Source organism: Notothenia rossii, assembly GCF_949606895.1.
Source record: "Notothenia rossii genome assembly, chromosome: 11".
Taxonomy (NCBI): Eukaryota; Metazoa; Chordata; class Actinopteri; order Perciformes; family Nototheniidae; genus Notothenia; species Notothenia rossii.
The window spans coordinates 5,563,958-5,584,299 of NC_136910.1; the positions used below are offsets into that span (position 1 = coordinate 5,563,958).

The following is a 20,342-nucleotide window of genomic DNA, read 5'->3' on the forward strand; positions in this document are numbered from 1 at the left end:
ATACATATTTAAATAAACCGCTATCTACGCACTCCCTGCACTACAGAAGCACACTAGCCTCTGGGGAACGAGTAACACTAGTTAGGAGTCAGTGATCATGAGAGGAGAGCTTCCACTGTGAATACCATTAAAGCGCTGCTGGAACCGTTGGGAAGTGGCAGCAATGTATATACCATTACTGTCTGCAGCACAGAAGATTAGAGCTCTATTTCCCTATATAAGGAAAGCTGTGTGATAATAGCTGCAGATTACAGAGGATTTCACACGGCGTAACACAACTATATATGAGGCCTTACAATGCTGAGATTTCGCTTCAGTGTGTGTCAGACACAGAGCTTTTCTGTGAAGAAAAACATACAGGTGTTTCTTCAATAGCTCCCATTCTGCATTGAGGATGCATGCATCGAGCCAAGTGGAATTACAAAGGAAACCCTTGATTTAAAGACTGTTTATCTTCGTCCATAATTACATATTTGCGTGAATACGGAAAATAATCCTGATATTTGCACAAGGCCTTGACTCATTAATTTGAATAGACGATTAAGAAGAGCCAGTGTAGCAGTTAATTAGAAAGCAGTGGTGATAACCACCTGTTCAAACATACAGATGGGGAGTCAGTCTGCGTATCCCATGGCTGCCTGCGAGTGCTGTATCACTGCAGATAGTCAAAGGGAACTGAGTGACGACGTAGATGCATTTAATGCTGCTCATCACACTCAGGATTTGACTGAAGCGCACCACAGGTTATGTGCATACGCAGGCGTGCACACACACACACACACACACACACACACACACACACACACACAGTCGAAGACGTGATTACCTGTCAAATGCAAGACGTGACTGGCTGGGAGTAAATGAAGTGATTAATATTCACGGGGAGGAGGTGGGCTTTGTCTGATTAGATGTTAAGATATTCACTGTCCCCATTGCTTCTTTTATTACAGCACCACAATGACAAGATGTGAAATTACACGCTGGCTGATGCAAAACACTGAGGGCAAAAAAAAGGACGGGCGACAAGCATTACGCCGCTCTCTCTCTCTGCCTGTCAAAACTGTCTTTGATTTCTTTAAATATCCACGAAATGAGGGCAGGTCCCAATTTACAATACCTTTCATACGGTAGATAATGCTCGGTAACAGGAACATGACGAAACTAAGGGTCGGCTGCTACTTTTCAGTTATCTAATTTATCTTTCCTTGCTTCTTTTTCCCTCCCTCCCTCCCTCCCTCTGTGCGACACCTCCCTCGCCGGCCTCCTTCTGTGTTTAAATTGAGTGGCTGTCTGACGCCGGTCGATGCTCGCCGGCTATGTGGGCCCCAGAGCTCTGATAAACAAGAACCTAATGGTGTCCCTGGGCTGCTGAAGGGCCTCACATTAGGATAATTAGGCAAAGTGAGGGAGCCCTGGAGAGGAGGAGGAGAGACGTCTGCACTTTCTGAGAGTCTGGAGCCTGTGACTTTTTGCCTAGTTGCTCAACTCCCCTTTAGACTATTTCTACGGTCGGAACAAGGGCACCAAATAACTGCACTGTGATAGCAGTGGGATTTGTCAGGAGTGATGAGCTATTCAGACAAAAATAAATCACCTTTAATGCATTGCAAGGTGTTATGAAGAGACAGATGGGGATGTCTGACAGCTCGGAGAGAAGCTGAATTGTGTGAAGAGACCAGGAAAGGATATTATCTGTAGCAAAAGTTACAATATGTGGACTTGCCATTTGACAGGTAACAGCTAAAATCACTTTCTTCAGTTTGGTGAAACAACTGGAACACACAACGGGTAACAGAGCTACAAAACAACCAAGCGTGGCCACGTATCTTCGTTAAAGAGTCACCGTTCAAGCGCACTATGATGTAGCGTTGTTGTTAGATGGCCATGGCAACTGGCTAACAACAAGGATATGTTTTTCTGCCATTTTTTGACCGAACAGAACGGGATTTTTTGAAAGGATGAGAACGATAATGGTAACCGGAAAACATAAGGTTGGTTGACGCTTCATGGTGTAATTGGACCCACACTCTAAAAACGAATTCAGGCGACCTTTCAACTCCACTTCATTAAATGCATGGTTGCAAGATAAAAATGTGAGTTAATTGATTTAGATAAACATTTTAAGTTGCAAACATTAATTTATAAGTTGTGTTGACGTAATAATGTTGGTTATTACATCAACTTAATATTGTGTGTAATTTGAACTCTGATTTCTGCGTTAATTGACTTAAAACAAAATTCAAGTTGTAGCAAGTAATGCAATTGGCTTGATAACTTAATTGTTCTACACCGTGAGTTAAGGATTTTAAGTCCACTCCCACTTAACATGCCTGGACAAGTTCCGACAGTTAAGACAAATAGAAATATACAAAGGACAGGTAGATAGCCTTGTAGTTGCACTGTATAGGCAAATTTCAGTTTGACCAAAATTAGCAGCCTTTGAACTGTGAATAGTTATGTGAGAGGATACAAAGTAGGCTACTGTGAGAGTAAAAATACTTTGGTTACTATTGTGATATCGCTTTTTATTAAAAGTGAATCTCGGTGACGCAGATCAAGGACATGCTTCTTGAGGTAGGATCGTTATTTAGAGTTGTCATTGAAATGCAAGTTGTTGGCAGTCACCCATTCAGAACATATTCATTTAGGTCATTTCTCTTTTTTTCCTTTTTCAAAAATAGCACAATACAATTGAAGTATGCAGAGAACTATAGCCATCCGCTGCCTTGTCGTGTACCTTGGAGAAAAGGAAGAGGACCTTTTCAAGGAGTTTAGCCACGGAATTACAAATCTCGAAATAAAATAAAATCCACGGGCACAGTGGACACAGGACAAAAGCACTGCTCTCTGTCAGTCACATTTTGAAGCATATTGCACTTTTGGCCACACCCCAATCAATAATATCTTAGCAACGTTCAGCATGGATAGGTGTTGACAGCAATGGCATGGGAAAAGGATTGCGTACAATTTGAAAAGTGGCTTCTGCTCTTCACTTAACCAGTTCAAATATTGTATGGAACCTGCAAAAACGATGAGAAGATACACTAAAACTTGCACGGTTGAGAATGACAAAATCTGTCCACATGCATTTAAACACTAGGCAAAGTACTCAAAAGCACCTCTGTGTGTCTTCAGGACCACATTGCCATGACGACACACACATGCAGACTCAATAGGTGAAAACAATACAAGCGTTGCTTTAGCAGCTGGTAATAATGGCTCTGAATTAGCTAAGAGTGACAGTTTAAAAAGTATGCAATTACCTAATTCATTATCTCTAATGCGCTAACCTATGATTTAATGTGCGTCAAAAGGACATGAATATCGCCTTCATCAGTGATCGGTCCACCCCAGGATCTGACCATATGATGGCAACCATCGTAGTCGAGGGAAACAAATGAATGAGCAAGCATTCTGTGTTAAATGTGTTCATACTGTTTGAAATAATGACTCTCGGCAGTGTAAACATCTTTGTTACATCTTTTGTAGAATTGATGTGTGTGATCTGCAGATTGGTGGCCATTGAGAGTTTGTTTCTGTAGTTTTACAAAAACTTTACAGATTTTACATATTTGGCACTGGTTTTAAATATGCAAAGGCCTCTAACTTCGATGTGATGGCAGCATTTATTTGCAGTCTTCCCATTTCCCATGGTAATATGGCTCATGTGTTTATTTATTATTTGTGGGGCAATTTAAATTTGTGTTATCCATCTTTTTGTTCAACATTTAAATGAAGCTCAGCGCAAGTTCTTTCAGGAAGACTGGGTGTGTATACATTCACTCTGCAGCTGCATTATAATCAGCTCATCACAGGCGTTCTCTTTAACCTATTACATTTCACCTCATTCTCCAGCAACCAATCAACGTGCTGCAGCCAAACTATAAAATGGTTCTCCTCTCTCCTGCAGTCAGCTGTGATTTCAGGTGTTCATGCACCTTATCATATGGTGTCAATAAATGTTCAAACAAAATGAATGCTCTCCTGATTGAAACATCATGTGTTGAAATAAACAACTGCAGTTCGAAATAAAAAGTGAATCGCCTAATATTTTTGTTGTGGAATTAATTTCTTTCTTTAAAGGCAAAAACATGAAAAAGCTAAGAAAAAAAACTATTGAATATAATATATTTGGAGCAACTTCATTTATAAATGGTTGTCAACTTAAAAAACGTGTGTTCACAATGATGGTAATTAAGTACATGCAACTTAAAATTCCTTTTAAATCATACGGTAAAACAAGTTGGAACAACTTAATTTTTTGAGTAATCAACTTCAAAACTTGTGTTTATGCTGCCAATGATTAAGTAAGTGGTCATTAAAAACACCTCTGATTGTAGAGGAAAAGCCTTCTCCCCTAACTCAAATAACTTTGTTGCTTTAAGACAATTTCATTAGAAGTTGTCTTAACTCAATAAACATTGATGCAAACTGTTGCGTTGATTTTCTTTGTTGAGCCAAGGCATTTGTTTTTAGAGTGCAGGCTTAACTTTAACTAGTATCGTGTTTATCAGCAACAAGTGTCCGACGTCATTTGTAGCTTCACGTCATTGGCCTTCATTAAAAAGTGACTTGAAGCCTGTTGCTCGGTTATTCTCAGAGATTTTAGCATTACAGGAAAGCTTGCTTGTTTGGGGCATGTTTGTCTTGAGTGACAGGTGTTTTATGTCTGTTTGCTTGTTGATTGCTCTTTTCAGCTGAAGTCTCCACCGTGTTTTGCAAATATGACATTTCTAGGTGTCAAGATGGCAGCAAAGTGTGAAAGGAAAGGAAGCGCTAGGATACGATTAGCTTATTTTAGAAAACAGTTAGCCTGCAACTCTTGTGAAGCTCGCTAACATGTTCTCTCTTGTTTCTTTAATCCACACAAAACACATCAACTGACGAGATGTGGATTTATAGGGGTGTGTTATGTGTGTGTTATGCTCACCCCCACCGACACCCCGTCCGTCCGTCCATCCGCGAAACAGAGGGGCTGAACACAGAACTCTGCGTGGGCAGCCCTGAGTACCAAACATTGTCTCCTGGTACTCATTTGAGTAACTCACTAAGAAAGTTATGTGCACCCCTGGTTATGTGCAAGAAATACCCTAGCATATATGCCCTTTACAACCACAACTTTTTAAACATTAGAAGCCCCTGCTTTCCGTCATTTTACTAAACTAAGCAAACCCGTTTACTTGCTGTAGCTCCATATTCAACATTCACATATGAAAGCGGTATCATTTCCTCAGGTAGCTCACCCCAAGAGAGTGAATAACGTATTTCCCTAAATGTCAAACTATGCCTGTATGTTTGTAAATGCCAGGTGAACTGTTGGAGATAAGCCGTTTGTTTGTAAATGGCAGTTTTCACAAACACTTTCCTCAATGGCATGGATGAAAAGGAACCCGCAGTAGATATTGCGGAAGCTTTTCTGAGTCTGAGAGACAAACTCTGGGACGGAGGTTCGACTTCACCTGCTTTCTTTCCCGTTTGAACACGAGGACCGACGCTGAGCTTCAAACGGAGCTGTTGCCAGAGTGACGCCTCCCAGATAACTACCTCCCGCTCTGTGATTTTCCTTCCTTCTCTTGTTTTACAGCCCGTGCAGCAGCAGCAGCCTGTGGGTTCACTAGCTGCAGCTTCTCTTTTCCGCTCTGACACTCTGCAATCAGATGTGACACACTGAAGGCTTGGATGACAGCTGGGACGACAAGGTCACACAGTCACCTACTTTTAACGAAGGATATGCACAGCTCCTTTTGACAGTCGCTCACACACACCTTCACACACATTTGTACACACAGTCACAAAGCGGAGCAGGAGTCTTTTTTGCAGACAGCGCCTTTCCTCGTGCCTCTGCAATCTCAGAAGCAATTACCTATTACATTTTCATCCTTCCCATCTCACAATGTTTAAGGACAGATTATAACTGCTGGTGGGTAATTAAGCCTGCAAATTGTGAATTGAGTTGTGAATATGGAGCAGGGTGAGTGTGTGTGTGTGTGTGTGTGTGTGTGTGTGTGTGTGTGTGTGTGTGTGTGTGTGTGTGTGTGTGTGTGTTTGTCTTAATAAAACTAATAGCGCTGCCCACCTAGAGCTCTTAATTTGATACCCGAAATGACAAATCACAGAGCTAAGAAGTGTAACACCGGTGTGGAGGAATTGTTCGTGGTGTGTTATAATTCGCGAGGATAAATACTGTTTTCCAATTAAATTTCACCACTTTATTAGATTACACAGTGAGCGTAGGGAAAAAAGAGATTAGCTGCTGCTGCTTGTCATTACAATGAAAAGATTTTTGGTGCCAAAAACGTTAGCGAAGGTCGTCCTGAATGCTGCTGTAATGGCTCAAGATGTTGTCACACTTTTTCATGGCTTTAGCGCGACTAGAACATATGACAGATACTCGTCCTTCAGAGCTTCAGAAATGGCTGCTATCAGTCTTGAAGTTGCCACTAAAGCATCTTTCCAGAGGGATAAAACACCCTCTAACATCTGGCTTTTGTCTTATAGGTGCAAAGGTCTGCAATTTTCCCGCGACAGATGACTGCATTGTTAGAGGATATTTATCGGCTACTGTAAAGATCGGCAGATAACGAAACACGATACACGGATGGTTCGTGTGATGCCACGTGACGCCCATTAAGGTGAGTAGATGATAAATACAATCAGCTGGAATCTGGAAAATTATTATAATAATGAACTCAGTTACATAGTAAACATTAATATGCTCTCCTCAAGGACTCCACCAGACTCCATCGACGGAAATAATTATTTGTATCTTTCTTTGTTTGACTCAATTTGAACTCGACGTCGAAAAAACGTCCTTGTTTCAACAACCACCATCTCTGGTTTGGTTGAACAAAATGCAATAATGAATGAGTTGGATGCAGAAATGAATTGTAATTGTATTCCTCAAAGCTACCAGACTCTATTGACAAAACCAGACATGTTACTTGCCGATTATTGCAAAAACACTTCATTCAAACTCTGGAGAAACAAAGAAACTAATCAACACCGTGAGATATGAAAATGAAATGTTATGCACTCTTTGCAAAGCCACCAGACTCCACTAACAGAACCAGTCATTTGAAGTTCTACGACAGAAACAGAAAGCCATCCAAATTGTACCTTTTTAGTATTTACACTGATCCAACAACCAGCTACTTTGGTATTAACATTGTGACTTGCCTCCAAGCTGCTTTGTCCTGTCTGCTAACCCTTAATTCTGGCGAGACACACAAAGAAAGTCAAACTTGATTCTTGGTATTTGGAAAGCAGTCTATTGCTTATTTTTTCTGTATTTTTCCCGCGCTTAAAAATCCTTTTATGTGCATGCTTGTACCGTTTGGAAAAAGGGTATACAATCTCTTGACTCCTCACATTTCATTGTTCCTTCTCCTTCCACCGTTCCCCCCTCTCCCTCCATCCCTCCCTTCTTTCTCTCTCCAGCTCTTTGAAGCCAGAGGCGAAGGGACGCGGGATTTTCTGCCTTTTTAAGGATTCAAACGAAGTCTCTGGGTTTGGAGATGACATGAAAGTCTGCCAGACAACGGGCCCACCTGGGGATCTCTGCTTCACAAAGCCTCTTTTCTTTATCTGCAGTCGGTTGCAGGGGCCCCTCGTGGATATGCACAGGGTCCCACAACATAACAAACACATGCCTCAGGCTCCTGTATCACTAATTGATACTTTCTCACTGGTACATGGGTTAATGATTACAAATGAGCCTGACTCAGCATAGTAAAGGGAATAGGGGTTTTGTTTGCTTACTGTTCGTCTTTTTGCGAATGCTTGCAGGGGGAAACCTATACATGATTAAGCAGCTGTGCTCATCAGTGATACCTTTTTAAAATAGTATTCTGTGACAGACAGACGCCCATGGCCCTAAGGAGTTTCCTCCACTAATATAAGTAGCCATGACCTGCAACACTTGAGTCAGTGATGTGTGAAATCTGACCATAAGCTATAATCAATATGTAGTTAATAGTAAAAATAGATTTTCTAGCAAAGTCCTGAGCTATATAGAGATACCGTAACACATACATACAATCTCTAAATTGATAATAACGAGAACACAGGCATTCAAAAGTATCAGAAAATTGGATCAAAATCAACCTATTGGTGTGCCTGCAGGGTGGGACCATTATGGAGAAATAATTTTCAAAAAGTTTGATCAAATACCTCGATATCGATATTGCAACAAAGTCGTATTGTTGACTAGGATTAACAAAATATCATCTGCATAACATGTTTGATTATCATCAGTGATGGGGATACAATGATGTTAAGGCAATTATGAGTCAGTTAAAAAGAAAACTACGTCCAGAAAACGAAATGACTTTGATGTGATGCAGCTTTTGAAACCAGGAAAACACACATGCAATATCACAGAATCAATACATTGCTCCGCTCTAATGCATCTTAACATAGTCAGTGTGTAGTTGGAAGTATTTATAACTTCACTCGAAACTATAATGTTCATTTTGCTGCTGCTTTTGCTTGAGATACAACTTTTTAGTTCTTCGCACAGAAGTATACAAACATAAGATTTACCATGGGTTAATTACAGCAGTTGGCCAACTTTATAACCCCCCCGCCCCCCCCCCCGTGTCAACAAGTGCTCCGGTCCCAGCTGTGTGCGTCACTTTTTAGTGTCCCCGTTTCCTTTGTGCTTTGATCTTCTTGTAGCGTTTTGTTTACGCAGCGCTTTCAGTAAATGATGCGCTTGTTTCCTGAAGTTGGCGAAGAAGATGTTTCTTCATTCGCATGTGTTTTGAAAAACTGCAGAGCGTTTCTCCTTATCGAAATGTTTTGATTGAAGATTGAACTTATTGTCATTACGTAGTACAGGTACTGTGTAACGAAACCTCTGCATTTGACCCATCCTAGTGTTAGGAGCAGTGGGCTGCCATTATGTACGGCGCCCGGGGAGCAGTGTAGGGAACGCTGCCTTGCTCAGGGACACCTCGGTAGCACTTGGTCTTTCTGGCACTTGAACTGGTGACTTTCCAGTTGCCAAGCCAAGTCCCTATGGACTTCGCCACCACCCCCAGAAAGTTGTAGTTTCTGGAAAAGTTAAAAGATGGCAAACCCCCCATGGCGCGTTTGCACCTTTCGGCCACCGTAGTTATTTCATATGGACTATTCATCTATTCAAATACCAGAAACCATAGCATATTCTACATGCAGTATATCGTTATCAAGATATGAAGTTACTTGTTTCAGTGTAAAGAAATGTGGCCACATCGATCAGCCAAAGCACTCAACTTTACAATCTCCTCTCTCTTTACACTATCATTGGCTTCTTGATGAAAATTCCTCTCGCCCTTTACAGTCTATATATCTTCGCTTAATCACTCGAATGAAGAATCACATGTCCACATCCAGCCAATCCATATCTAATTCCCCTCCCCGTGATGAATCGTGTCTGTTGGACCGGCAAAAAGGGCCCTCAAACCGGTCAGGTGGCTCTCGATGAGGATCCCCCGTATCGCAGAGGTTAATAACTTTCCACATGATTACCCACAACCCCCAGGATTAAAAGGTCCGGTGGAGCAGTTCCCACATAGCAAATAATAATCGCTATTTCACCGCAGTGTCCTCGGGTGAAAGGCCACCACGCTATCTCATCTCTCCCACAGCGAGGAAGGAAGCTCGAGGACCCTAACACCTACGGAGAGTGTTATTCATCTCTTTTCATGCCTGCACTTTTTTTCCTATTGAGCCCCACTCCTCTCCTCTCTGACACCAAATCATTTTAATGAATGCAACCTTTCTTTCCCCTTTTCTACGAGCCGTGCTCTCATCCTGATGTTGATGGTGTCAGTGGGCGCAGTGCTTCATGCTGAGTAGGGTTACGTCACCTTGTCATAGCCAGGGGATGCTGTTGTTGGATTACATTTTTATCTCATTCTTGCACACAGAAGTAGTTATCCACCACCCCGAACACTTCCTTACATGAACACTTCCTGTCTGTCAGTCTGTTATAGCACTCAATAGTGCCCCACAACTCCCAGGAAAACCGTTTGATCCCAACCACCAGACTCAGGGACAGTTTCATCCCACAGGCCATAAGACTGTTAAACACCTGACGTTTTGAAAGATCATCCATAACATCTGTTTGCAACTTATATATATCAATATTCCAACTACTTACTATTTCTATTTACTTCCACTTGTATCTGTGTTATTGTGTTGCACTGTTAGAGAAGCCTGAGACCTGATATTTTCATTCTCATAACTACACTGTAGCTATGTACGAATGACAATGAAAGGGGTGAAGTGTCTCAGGGACACAACGACATGCTGACTGCAGTGGGGTTTGAACCTGTGCCCCCCTGATCCGAACACCAACGCACAACCCACTGCACCACACGCCTCCCATAGATGGCATAAGAGTGAGAACTTTTGAATGTTGTTTTCACGACCCAAAAAGTGTGCTCTGTTCTCAACCCAAGTTTCCTATCATGCACCGTAACCTCACACCAGGGTTTGTCTGATATCTTCCCGAGAAGCATTTCTGTTATTTGTCATGCGTGTCCCTACAAAGGTCCAGCAAAACAAGCATTCAGTGCGACCCCCCTCAAGCACCTACAAGGCAGAACTTCTTTAGCTATCAAAACTGACCCAATACCAACACCATTCCTTATGTGTTGTCCCAAAATGTGCCAAATAATGTCATCCAATTGCCATCTTTGAACTTTTCCAGAAACTACGACTTTCAAACACCATTAGAAAACTGGTTCAAATTGATTTATGTTTGCCTTGCTATGCGCCAAAGGGGCTGAATCGGTATTTTTAATATGGGATTTCAACAGATTTCGGATGCAGTTAGATATATCGTTCAGGGTGCTGTTCGTGTATCGCTTGATAGAAACACAGTCCTCTAATAAGCCCAGTGTGAGTGCAGTCCCTACGCCTCAAACCAATTCTTCTAAGATCTGCTTTTTGCCTTGGCACAAGAAAATATGATGCAACTTTAAGGGGATCCGAACGCTGTGTGTGACTGTGTGTGTGTACTGTATGCTCGGGTCTGCACATATTGGAATGAGTGTGTGTGTTTGTGTGGATTCATCTGTTTGATCTTCAGTGTTAGAAGACAAAGAAGCTTGGTACAGTAGCAGCCCACGGGACGCAGCAGAAAATAGATGGCATTCATACGCTCTGTTCCACCAACACCACCACCACCACCCTTCAACTCCCAGCACCCCCCTCACAATCCCCCTACACAAACATCACCACCACTTACTTCCTCACTGACACACACACACACACACACACACACACACACACACACACACACACACACACACACACACACACACACACACACACACACACACACACACACACACACACACACACACACACACACACACTCCCACTCCCCCTTTTCTCTCTGTCTCATTATATCATGTGGGCATGATCCAAAATAAAACAGTGAATAACGGCTGTTTTTGAAAAGCAGGCACATATTCGTGTGTGTGTGTGTGTGTGTGTGTGTGTGTGTGTGTGTGTGTGTGTGTGTGTGTGTGTGTGTGTGTGTGTGTGTGTGTGTGTGTGTGTGTGTGTGAGGATGTTCTCAGGCAGATATGAACGTGGTTTCTTAAAAGAGCCCAGCTGGGACGAGTGAGCCGCTCTCTCATCCTTACATCACTTCAGATGACTTCATCAGGCCAACCTGAACACATTCAAGCAGCTTTTTTCTGCTGACACACACACACACACACACACACACACACACACACACACACACACACACACACACACACACACACACACACACACACACACACCTCTGTATGCTGTAATGAGCTGTCCAAAACATTAAAAACACTCACGGAGGTTTGTGGCCCTGGAAACAAAGTGCTGTGAATGCATCCCGAGGGCCTCCTCCCCGCGATACGGCTCACCTGGACACCCGCCCTGCAGCACACTGGCCACGGCCCTGCAGAGAGAAGGGGGGGGGGGGGGGACGGACGGACATGAGAAGCTGTAAATAACATCCTTAATTGAAACTGCTGCACAGAATCGTTTTCATTACGTCATTGAGCGCCAGGCTTGGGGAGTAACAAATTACATGTAATGGGATTAAGCAGGATATGAATCACATTGTCCTGTTGTCTTACATAATATACATGTACGACATCTTATTGTTATTTATTTTCTCTTTTATTGATTTGCATTTCATTTCATATTGAGGTAACGGAAAGTTGCATTACTTTTATATTTTGATACTAAGTTACTGATTACATTCTTAAAGCAACCCTCCCATCCCTGTTTAGCGAACACTGAACACTTCAATATTGCAGACATGTCGCTTTTTCAGAGGTTTCTTCAATTTGTCCATGTTAATTGTGGGGTTTCTTTGGTAGTAGGGTTAATGACAGATTCTGTACACACTGTAAAACCCACTGAGATGTGTATAACGTGTGATATGGGTTATATAAATAATGTTTGATTGATAAAATGTGACTACCTGAGCAATTTTGGGTTGAGTATCCTTCTTAAGGACACTTCAACGTGTTGACTGAGGAGATTGGTTGACTCCCAGAGGACAGATGCTGTACTCACTGTAAAGCCACCTGAGACTTGTCATTTGTGGTATCAGGCTTTGAATAACATTTGATTGATAAACAGGAGCGATGTTGGTGGTTAAGTATCTTGCTTAAGGATACTTCATCTGGAGGGGAAGGGTATCGAACCACCGAGCCTTTGATTATAGACTCCCATTCACCCCCCAGAGTCACAACCAACCCATTGCATTGAATCTGTAAGGTGCAGCCAATTGGAAATGCATGGGATTACCTGATGAAAGTGTGCTGTTTCTGCTGCACCTGCCTATTCCACTATGAAGGTGTGTGAACGCATTGTATTTCCTTCATTATACACAATGGAGTGCAAATGCTGCCTTATTCTAGTGAAATGCACCCGCCCCCGCCTGAAGGGGAGAGTAGCTGCACGTAATGTTGTGCCATACACCACAAAGGATGGATGGAGTGGACAGAGCATGCAGCACTTTGTCTCCCATAGAGAAGAGTTGCTCTGGTTGCCAAGAAACCAGAGCCTGTGTGAAACATAATATGCCTAATGCATTACAAGCAGGACCATTGATTCCATATATATAAATATATTTGTGTTGTGCACAGATGAAGAAAAGAGCGCTTCACATCAGTGCGTGCGTAGGCTACTACTGCGAGTCCTTTTGTAAACAAGCGCACTGAGGAGACGGTGAGAGAAAAAGGGAAGGAATGATAGAGGGGGGAGACTCACCTGGACATGTTCTCTCTCTGAGGCCTGTGCGCCTTTTCCAGCCCCAGTTTGGTGAAAATCCCCACAAGAGCCATGATGGCCACTACTCCACATATGATGTAAACGATTAAGTTCGTCTTGTCTTTGGTGGTGTCGATCAACTTGTTGATCTTTTTGTAGGGAGTCTGTCCGGTCTTCATCCACATCGGAGTGTCGTAATTCTTACAGGTGCTCTGGTCCAGCCGCGAGTGTTTGTAGGAGCAGCAGAAGCGGAAGCCACAGGTGCCGCAGCAGAACAAGTAGTTGCCCGTTTTGCAGATAAACGGCGGGTCCCACTGGCCCATCACGTCGTAGTAACCCCGGCACCTGTCCTCCGTGTGCGGGGTCTCCTCGGACACGCTCTCCTCCTCCCTTGAGCCGTTGGAGGTGGTGATCATGACGAATCCTCCGAGCAGTCCCGGCTCCCCGTCAGCCTTGCACACCAGAGCCATAAGTTTGAGCAACAAGAAGCCGAGGAGAAAGTATTTCCCTCTCATGGTGCCCTCTCCTCCGTTCAACTTCAAACGAAAAGACTTGGAGAGAGGAAAAGGGGCGCACGGTCATGATACGCTAGAAAAAAGTCCAGAAACACACATCCAAATAGCGACGCACCGTCATCCGCGCCGATCAACATCTTTATGCATCCAAAAGAAACGCGCAAAATGAAAAACAACCTCCGCGGAAATGTATTTATCTCTCCATCAGTCTCAGAAACGCACTTGCAGGCTCAGATTTTTCAGGAGTGCATCACTTTACATATCCATCGGTGCGCTCTTACGCACAGGAGTAGGCAGAGACACAAGCTGCACCGACGCTGAGAGCGCAGTGAGAGAAGAGAAGAGGCGAGGGTGGGAGAGCCTGGTGCGCAAAAGGAGAGGAGGAGGACGCATGGGGAGGGAGTGAGACTGCGAGGGATGAGGAAGAGAGAGAGCATTTTCTTTTTTGTGAAGTATTACAATAAAATCCCCGGAATACACGCATCACTGTCCGGTTTTGTCGTCGAGGAAAATGCGTGGGAGCGCCCCCCCCCCCCCACTTTATTCATTCTCTGTCGTAGGCTGCCATTGTTTTTGAAATCCTTAAATAACAATAATGTGCCACAATAGGCAGTGTCTGGCAGAGCTTCTTAAGCAGGGGATACATTTGGAAAAATAGCCCCTGAACAAAGAAGTGGCCCAGCAGGAAGCAATGCCCACAGGATCCCTGGGGACCTTCTAAGAAACAGAAAGGGTTCTTAAGAAGTGGTGCTCATGAGAATCAGCTCCTTGGTTCAAATGTATCACAACCAAAACACACAGAAGACTTAAATCCTCATGGACATAAAGCTTAAACAGAGAAAGCCTCAATCTTAAATTCTGTCTGATTGGAAAATGTCCCATACTGAATACAAATAAATGGTATCAGAGTCATTGCAATAGTTTATTTTATTTCACATTTTTCAAGTGCAGTTGCTTTCTTTGTTGTCCAACAGGTGCATTGTGATAAAAGAGATCCTGAAAAGAGGTGCTTTAGCTGAGATGGATATAATAGAAATATTTGTTGGCAAACATTTACATTTTTGAAAAAACAAACGTGTAGGTAAGTGGCCGGTTTTTAATTTAAAGGTCCCATGTCATGCTTCTCCAGTTATTACTCGTCCCCTTGTGTGTTATGAAGGCATGTAAACGGTCTTCAGAGTCACAAACCCTCAAAGTACATCCTGTAACGAGTAAAACTCAACACAGAAAATACCTGTCTATGCTGCCCCAGAACGCCTCGTTGGACATTTCTCTTTTTCTTCCTGGGTACAGTGACGTGCCCATGCCCAAATGGACCCATTGGTCCAAACGGACCAATCCGTGTAAATGGACCAATCCTGGACTTCCTCACACACTCAACCTTCTCTCAGCTGCAGCTCCACAGATTTCTCCTCCCTGAGACGGCGGGAGGTGGCGAGGCTGTGAGTCTGTTTGTGAGCACACACACAGACGCAGCCAGGCTGCCGGTGTGTGTGTGTTTGGGCTGGTTTCGGGCTGGGTTTCGCTGTGTCTCGCTGTCTCGCAGACAGCCACTGGGCTCACAGGGAGCTACTCTACTATACAGAGATGCTGTATGAGAAACCAATGTGATTTTGGAAAATTGCACAATATAAATCTATTCAAGTAGACCTCAACAATGGAATTATGATCAGAAGAAATGGCCAGGACACGGGACCCTTAATGGTTAAAAAGCAAACCTCTAAAGCACGTCTAATGGTTTTTGAGCCTACTGGAGTCATTAAAGGTGGACTTTTCTTTCATTTGAACATTTTATTTAACATTAAAGCTACCAGATGAGAAGTTTCTTCAGATAAAAAGAGAGTGGGGGGATCAGGCTGAATTGTATTAAATACCTCTGTCCATTGTGCTGAAAGCCCCCTGTCTCTGCCATGGTACCTCCATTTTGTCAACTTTTTCAGGCTTGGGGGGATTTTTTAACAAGAGGTGCACATTTTTGGACTATTGCCATCTAAATTGCTCCAACACCTGAAGAGAATTAGATAAAAGCAGTATTCATACTTTAAAAAAACGTTATATTAGCGTTGTAGTCTGTACCTGTTTGTTTTTCTCTGTGTTGTAATGTAGGGAAGTACATTTACGTAGTGTAATTAAGTTCTATTTTGGGGTAGTATTTTTATTAAATGCTACTTTATACTTCTACTTCACATTTGGAAAGCGAATGTTGTACTTTTTACTCCATTACATTTATTTGACAAAAACAGTTACTTATTTGTTTACAGATTCAGATTATTAGCTAAAACCAAATCTAAATAAACTAATAAATACATTTTAATATATAATTACAGGTTTATATATCCAGCAGCAGTATATAAAGTTATTAAAAGTAGCTCCACATTTAACAGCTGTGACACTTTAATGCATCAGTAAAAATAATCCAGTTATTTCATACTGTATAGTTCTTAAATGGGGTGATTATGACTTTAAGTACATTTTGATGAGAATGGTTTTGCACTTTTACATAAGTAAGATTTTAAATGCAGGACTTTAACTTGTAACAGAGTATTTTTACACTGTAATATTTCTAATTTGACCAAAGTACCAGATTTGAGTACAGTGTGCAGCCACGAGGGGGAAAGCCACACACACTCAGGATGGAACAGGCATTGTCGTCGATCCCCGATAGATTCATAATCACAACAGAGCGGCACAGACAGCTGGATAACACCCGACAAATCTCCTCGGAAGTTCCCTGATAAGTCACAAATAAGTTTCTTGGGACTTTTCTTCAACATGGCGGACAGTGAGGATATCTTTCTGAGAGCTAAACATCGGACTTTCAGCGGACTAACTGAAGGTAGCTTCTTTAGCAACCGGGTAGCTACCTCACAAGCTAATGAGCTACTAATGCTCTCTCTGAGTGTAACACAAGTTGTTGTCTGTAGGTAAATGATCGTACAGAGCACACATAAATCACTGTACAACTTGTGTGTAGCATAGTGTATTTGTAATGAACAATGCTGTGTTTCAGAAGCGTTAATGAATTAATGCAGAACAGCTGTGCTCCATTGTTGTTGTTGTTGTTGTTGTTGTTAGGTATTGTGGCTAAATGTCGGTTGTAATTTCCTGTCAGTGAGTTTAAAGAGCCTTTTGTCCACTAACGTAACTTTGAACCATGTTGGTCTCTGATGAGGAATCATGTTGCGACTTTTTTGCATTTTTGAAAAGGAGCTCTCGTATGACTTTACATTATTGTCACTGCCCCCTCGTATTAGTACACGTCTCAGGTAGTACTAGGTCTCATATATATATATATATATATATATAAAAATACAAGATATATATATATATATATATATATATATCTTGTATTTTTCTACCTTATAGTTCTTCTTCTACAGTTACCTCTCAGAGGGAAATGTATAGGCTACTTTTTACTTCACTTCATTTATTTTTGAACTAAACTTGCTTTACATATTCCGATGAATAATTCAAACATAAAATCAATTTAACATTGTGTATTATTTTAGATTAAACCATCCAGCAAACATTGGTGGGAAGTAACTAAGTACATTTCCAACTTGCAGGCACTTTTATTTACTGAGTTTCTATTTTCAACATTTTGAAAGTAAATATAAAAGTCCTTGGCTTGTTTTTAATGCAACTAATAAATGATGATTTATTATTCGAGATTAAGCTACCAAGATGTTAAAGAGTTCCTTCTTTACCATAAGCAGCAAAAAGTGACTAACACATGAATGCTGTAAGAATTAATCCGGTAAGAAATTAGCCATTCTGCATTATGAGTATTACCTTTAATACTGTGATATTCTTTCAAATACTTTTTTTAAATGAATGTTTCTCACAATAATGCATCAATAATTAAAAATACACCAATATAATATATTAAGGATTCTGAAATTGCATATTTAAAAAATATTTGTACTTTTAAAATGCAGGACTACTTCTATTCTGTGGAATTAGTATTAGGGATGTCCCGATCACCTTTTTTTGCTCCCGATCCGATCTTTATGCAATGCATTAAGAGAAAAAAAAGCATTCAAGTTGTCCCTTAAGGTTATTTTTTTATTTAAATTGGATATTCTATCCAACATGGATATAGCTTCTTTCTTTCACAGCAGCATTGGATCAGTTCAGTTGTGCAGCATTGGATCAAAACAAAATAAAGCTTATCAGTACTCGTTAGCTTACTGCTACAATTAGACACTGCGCCCACTCTGTTGCCAGATTTGAGAGAAATAAGCAACCATGTCTATGAAAACAAGCCCCAAAGAAGCAACACATACATGATGTTCTGTAATTTGAACCCAAAACTAAGGCCTCAGGATGACTTTAAGACTTGAACATGGTCATTTTTGTTTTGCAACATTGAATACAAAATTATAAAAAAAGTATTTTATAAAAAAAAATAAAAAATCCGATCCCCGATTTTTTTCCTCCTGATTCCGATCTTTTGAAAATCACGTGATCGGCTCCGATCCCCGATCACGTGATCGGATCGGGACATCTCTAATTAGTATTATTACAGAAAAGTGAAAGATTTGACGGCTTGTTCGTTCAAATGTAGGTGAAATGAGTCAGAATGTGACAATAGAGTGTTTCAGTGCTGCAGTCAGGTCATTTAAGGATTAATCCCCGTCACATGCTCAGTTAGTATTCATCCTGAACATTTTCCATCTGTCTGGTTCTTTTGTACTTTTGCAGAAAACCAGCTGGTGTGTTAGTGAACCCGAAGGAAGAAATTGAAATGTTAGTATTTTATTATTTTCTGCAAAAGCAAGCCCCCCGTGTGCTTTCATCTCATTTTGTTTGGAGCGCACAATCGGCCACCTGAGAAATCTGTGCGATTTCGGTTTGAAGTTGGGAGAGAGAGAGAGAGAGAGAGAGAGAGAGAGAGAGAGAGAGAGAGAGAGAGAGAGAGAGAGAGAGAGAGAGAGAGAGAGAGAGAGAGAGAGAGAGAGAGAGAGAGAGAGAGAGAGAGAGAGAGAGAGAGAGAGAGAGAGAGAGAGAGAGAGATTTTTTTTTTCAAACGACTTTTATTCACAAAGCAAATAACCAAACAGACACATTGACACACACTGTTAGTTCAGAAAATGACTGAAAATAAGATCATCATCCTCCACGGAACACAAAGCATTTTTAAGGCACCACATGGCCTCGAATTCTCCCACATTTTTGGTTAAGCAAAAGTAACTGTAGTCCGCTTTCAGTCTTGCTTTTACCGTCCGCTTGAAAATCAAAACTGCATCGGTATCCAATGACTCCGCAACTTTATTCCTCCTGCTGAGGTAGATGGCCATTTCTACCTGCCCCAACAAAAAATACAAAAGCTGACTTTTGCACTTTTGCTTCACTGATTAGTTTTCATTTATTGAAATATTGTACTGACAGTTTCTTTTTTGAATAACTGATTTATCCTTGGGTCTATAAATCAAAATAAATTGTCAAAATAGTCAGAAATGTACATCTCAGTTCTTCTGTCCAACGTGATGTCTTTAAATGTCTTTTTCTGTCAGTCTCAAACCTAAAGACATTTAGCTAAATATGATAAAATATCAATGAAAAGGAAATGTCCATATTTAAGATGCTGAAAACAGCTCTTTCTTGGTTCCATTTTTGCATCAAAAAGTACTCAAACAATAATCAATTGTCAAATTCGTTGCCAATTCTATCAATGAACTTTTCGATTATTTAACTAATTGTTGCAGCTGACTCAAGGAGTAACTAGACGCCCATTAGGTCCACACACTTCATCTTTTTCTTTCTAAATCGGAATATTGCAATATTCAATTAGCAGGAAACACAGTATTTGTCAAATATATTGTTAAAATACAATTCTGAATGAAATACCATGGAGCTGCAGAGATAACCCGACCACAAGTCCTGTTCTACAGACCTAATAGATGTGTTTGTTAAAGTTCCTCTTAAAAATCAGACCGTAATTATTTCATATAACTTCCAATGGTAATGAGAGTTTCGATTAAAAAAATGATTAATCAAATAAGTGATCTATTCTTAATTGTTCAGCCTTAGTGTCTACCAATCAAAGGGTCAATCATTCCATCCTGACAAAGTGTCCTTGGGCAAAATACTTTAAAATGTTCTGCACACAAACTGCACTTTTACGAATAATCAATCATCAAGAGTTTCAGATTAATAATGTTTACTTCCAACTGGATCAAAGTGCAGTCACCATGTCAGAGTCTTCTTGGGAAAGATACTTAGCCCTGAATCACTCCAATAGGGAAGTCTACGGTATTGACGTGTACGTGAGTCTTTTTGGACAAAAGCATCGGCTCAATGATATAACCCTATTTGAACGTGTCTACTTGTGCACACACATACGTTCCCGTGTGATTTAGAATTTTACCGCTGTGTGTTTTTTAAAGTAGGTTTTTCAATATACACTTGAGTTAAGAGACACTGCAAGAGTTCTAAGATATGCTAATGAGAGATTTCGTTCTGGTCTCCATTCTCCGAAGACGTAAAGATTGACAAACTTCTAAGAGGAAGGCGGAAAGTCTCCTCTATAGTGGCTGTTTCTGCATTTCAAATGAGATTTCAGCA

At 41.3% G+C, this 20,342-nt stretch overlaps 2 protein-coding genes across 3 annotated transcripts in view; one reads left to right on the forward strand and one right to left on the reverse strand.

The window, feature by feature from the left end:
* shisa9a (shisa family member 9a) overlaps nucleotides 1–14,280 on the reverse strand; it is a 49,672-nt gene extending 35,392 nt beyond the window's left edge. The window contains exons 1-2 of one of the 2 annotated variants that reach the window (XM_079659673.1): nucleotides 13,261–14,280; nucleotides 11,829–11,935 (exon numbers count right to left, since the gene is read on the reverse strand). In XM_079659673.1, the coding sequence (XP_079515799.1) occupies nucleotides 11,829–11,935; nucleotides 13,261–13,775 (622 nt within the window). In that variant the 5' untranslated portion in view covers nucleotides 13,776–14,280. The remainder of the gene's footprint in view (nucleotides 1–11,828; nucleotides 11,936–13,260) is intronic. The other variant, XM_079659672.1, reaches the window with a different exon arrangement.
* A 2,140-nt stretch (nucleotides 14,281–16,420) lies between these two features.
* The window catches only part of cpped1 (calcineurin-like phosphoesterase domain containing 1), a 25,842-nt gene continuing 21,920 nt past the window's right edge, over nucleotides 16,421–20,342 (forward strand). The window contains exon 1 of the mRNA XM_079660027.1: nucleotides 16,421–16,611. Within this exon, the coding sequence (XP_079516153.1) occupies nucleotides 16,548–16,611 (64 nt within the window). The 5' untranslated portion in view covers nucleotides 16,421–16,547. The remainder of the gene's footprint in view (nucleotides 16,612–20,342) is intronic.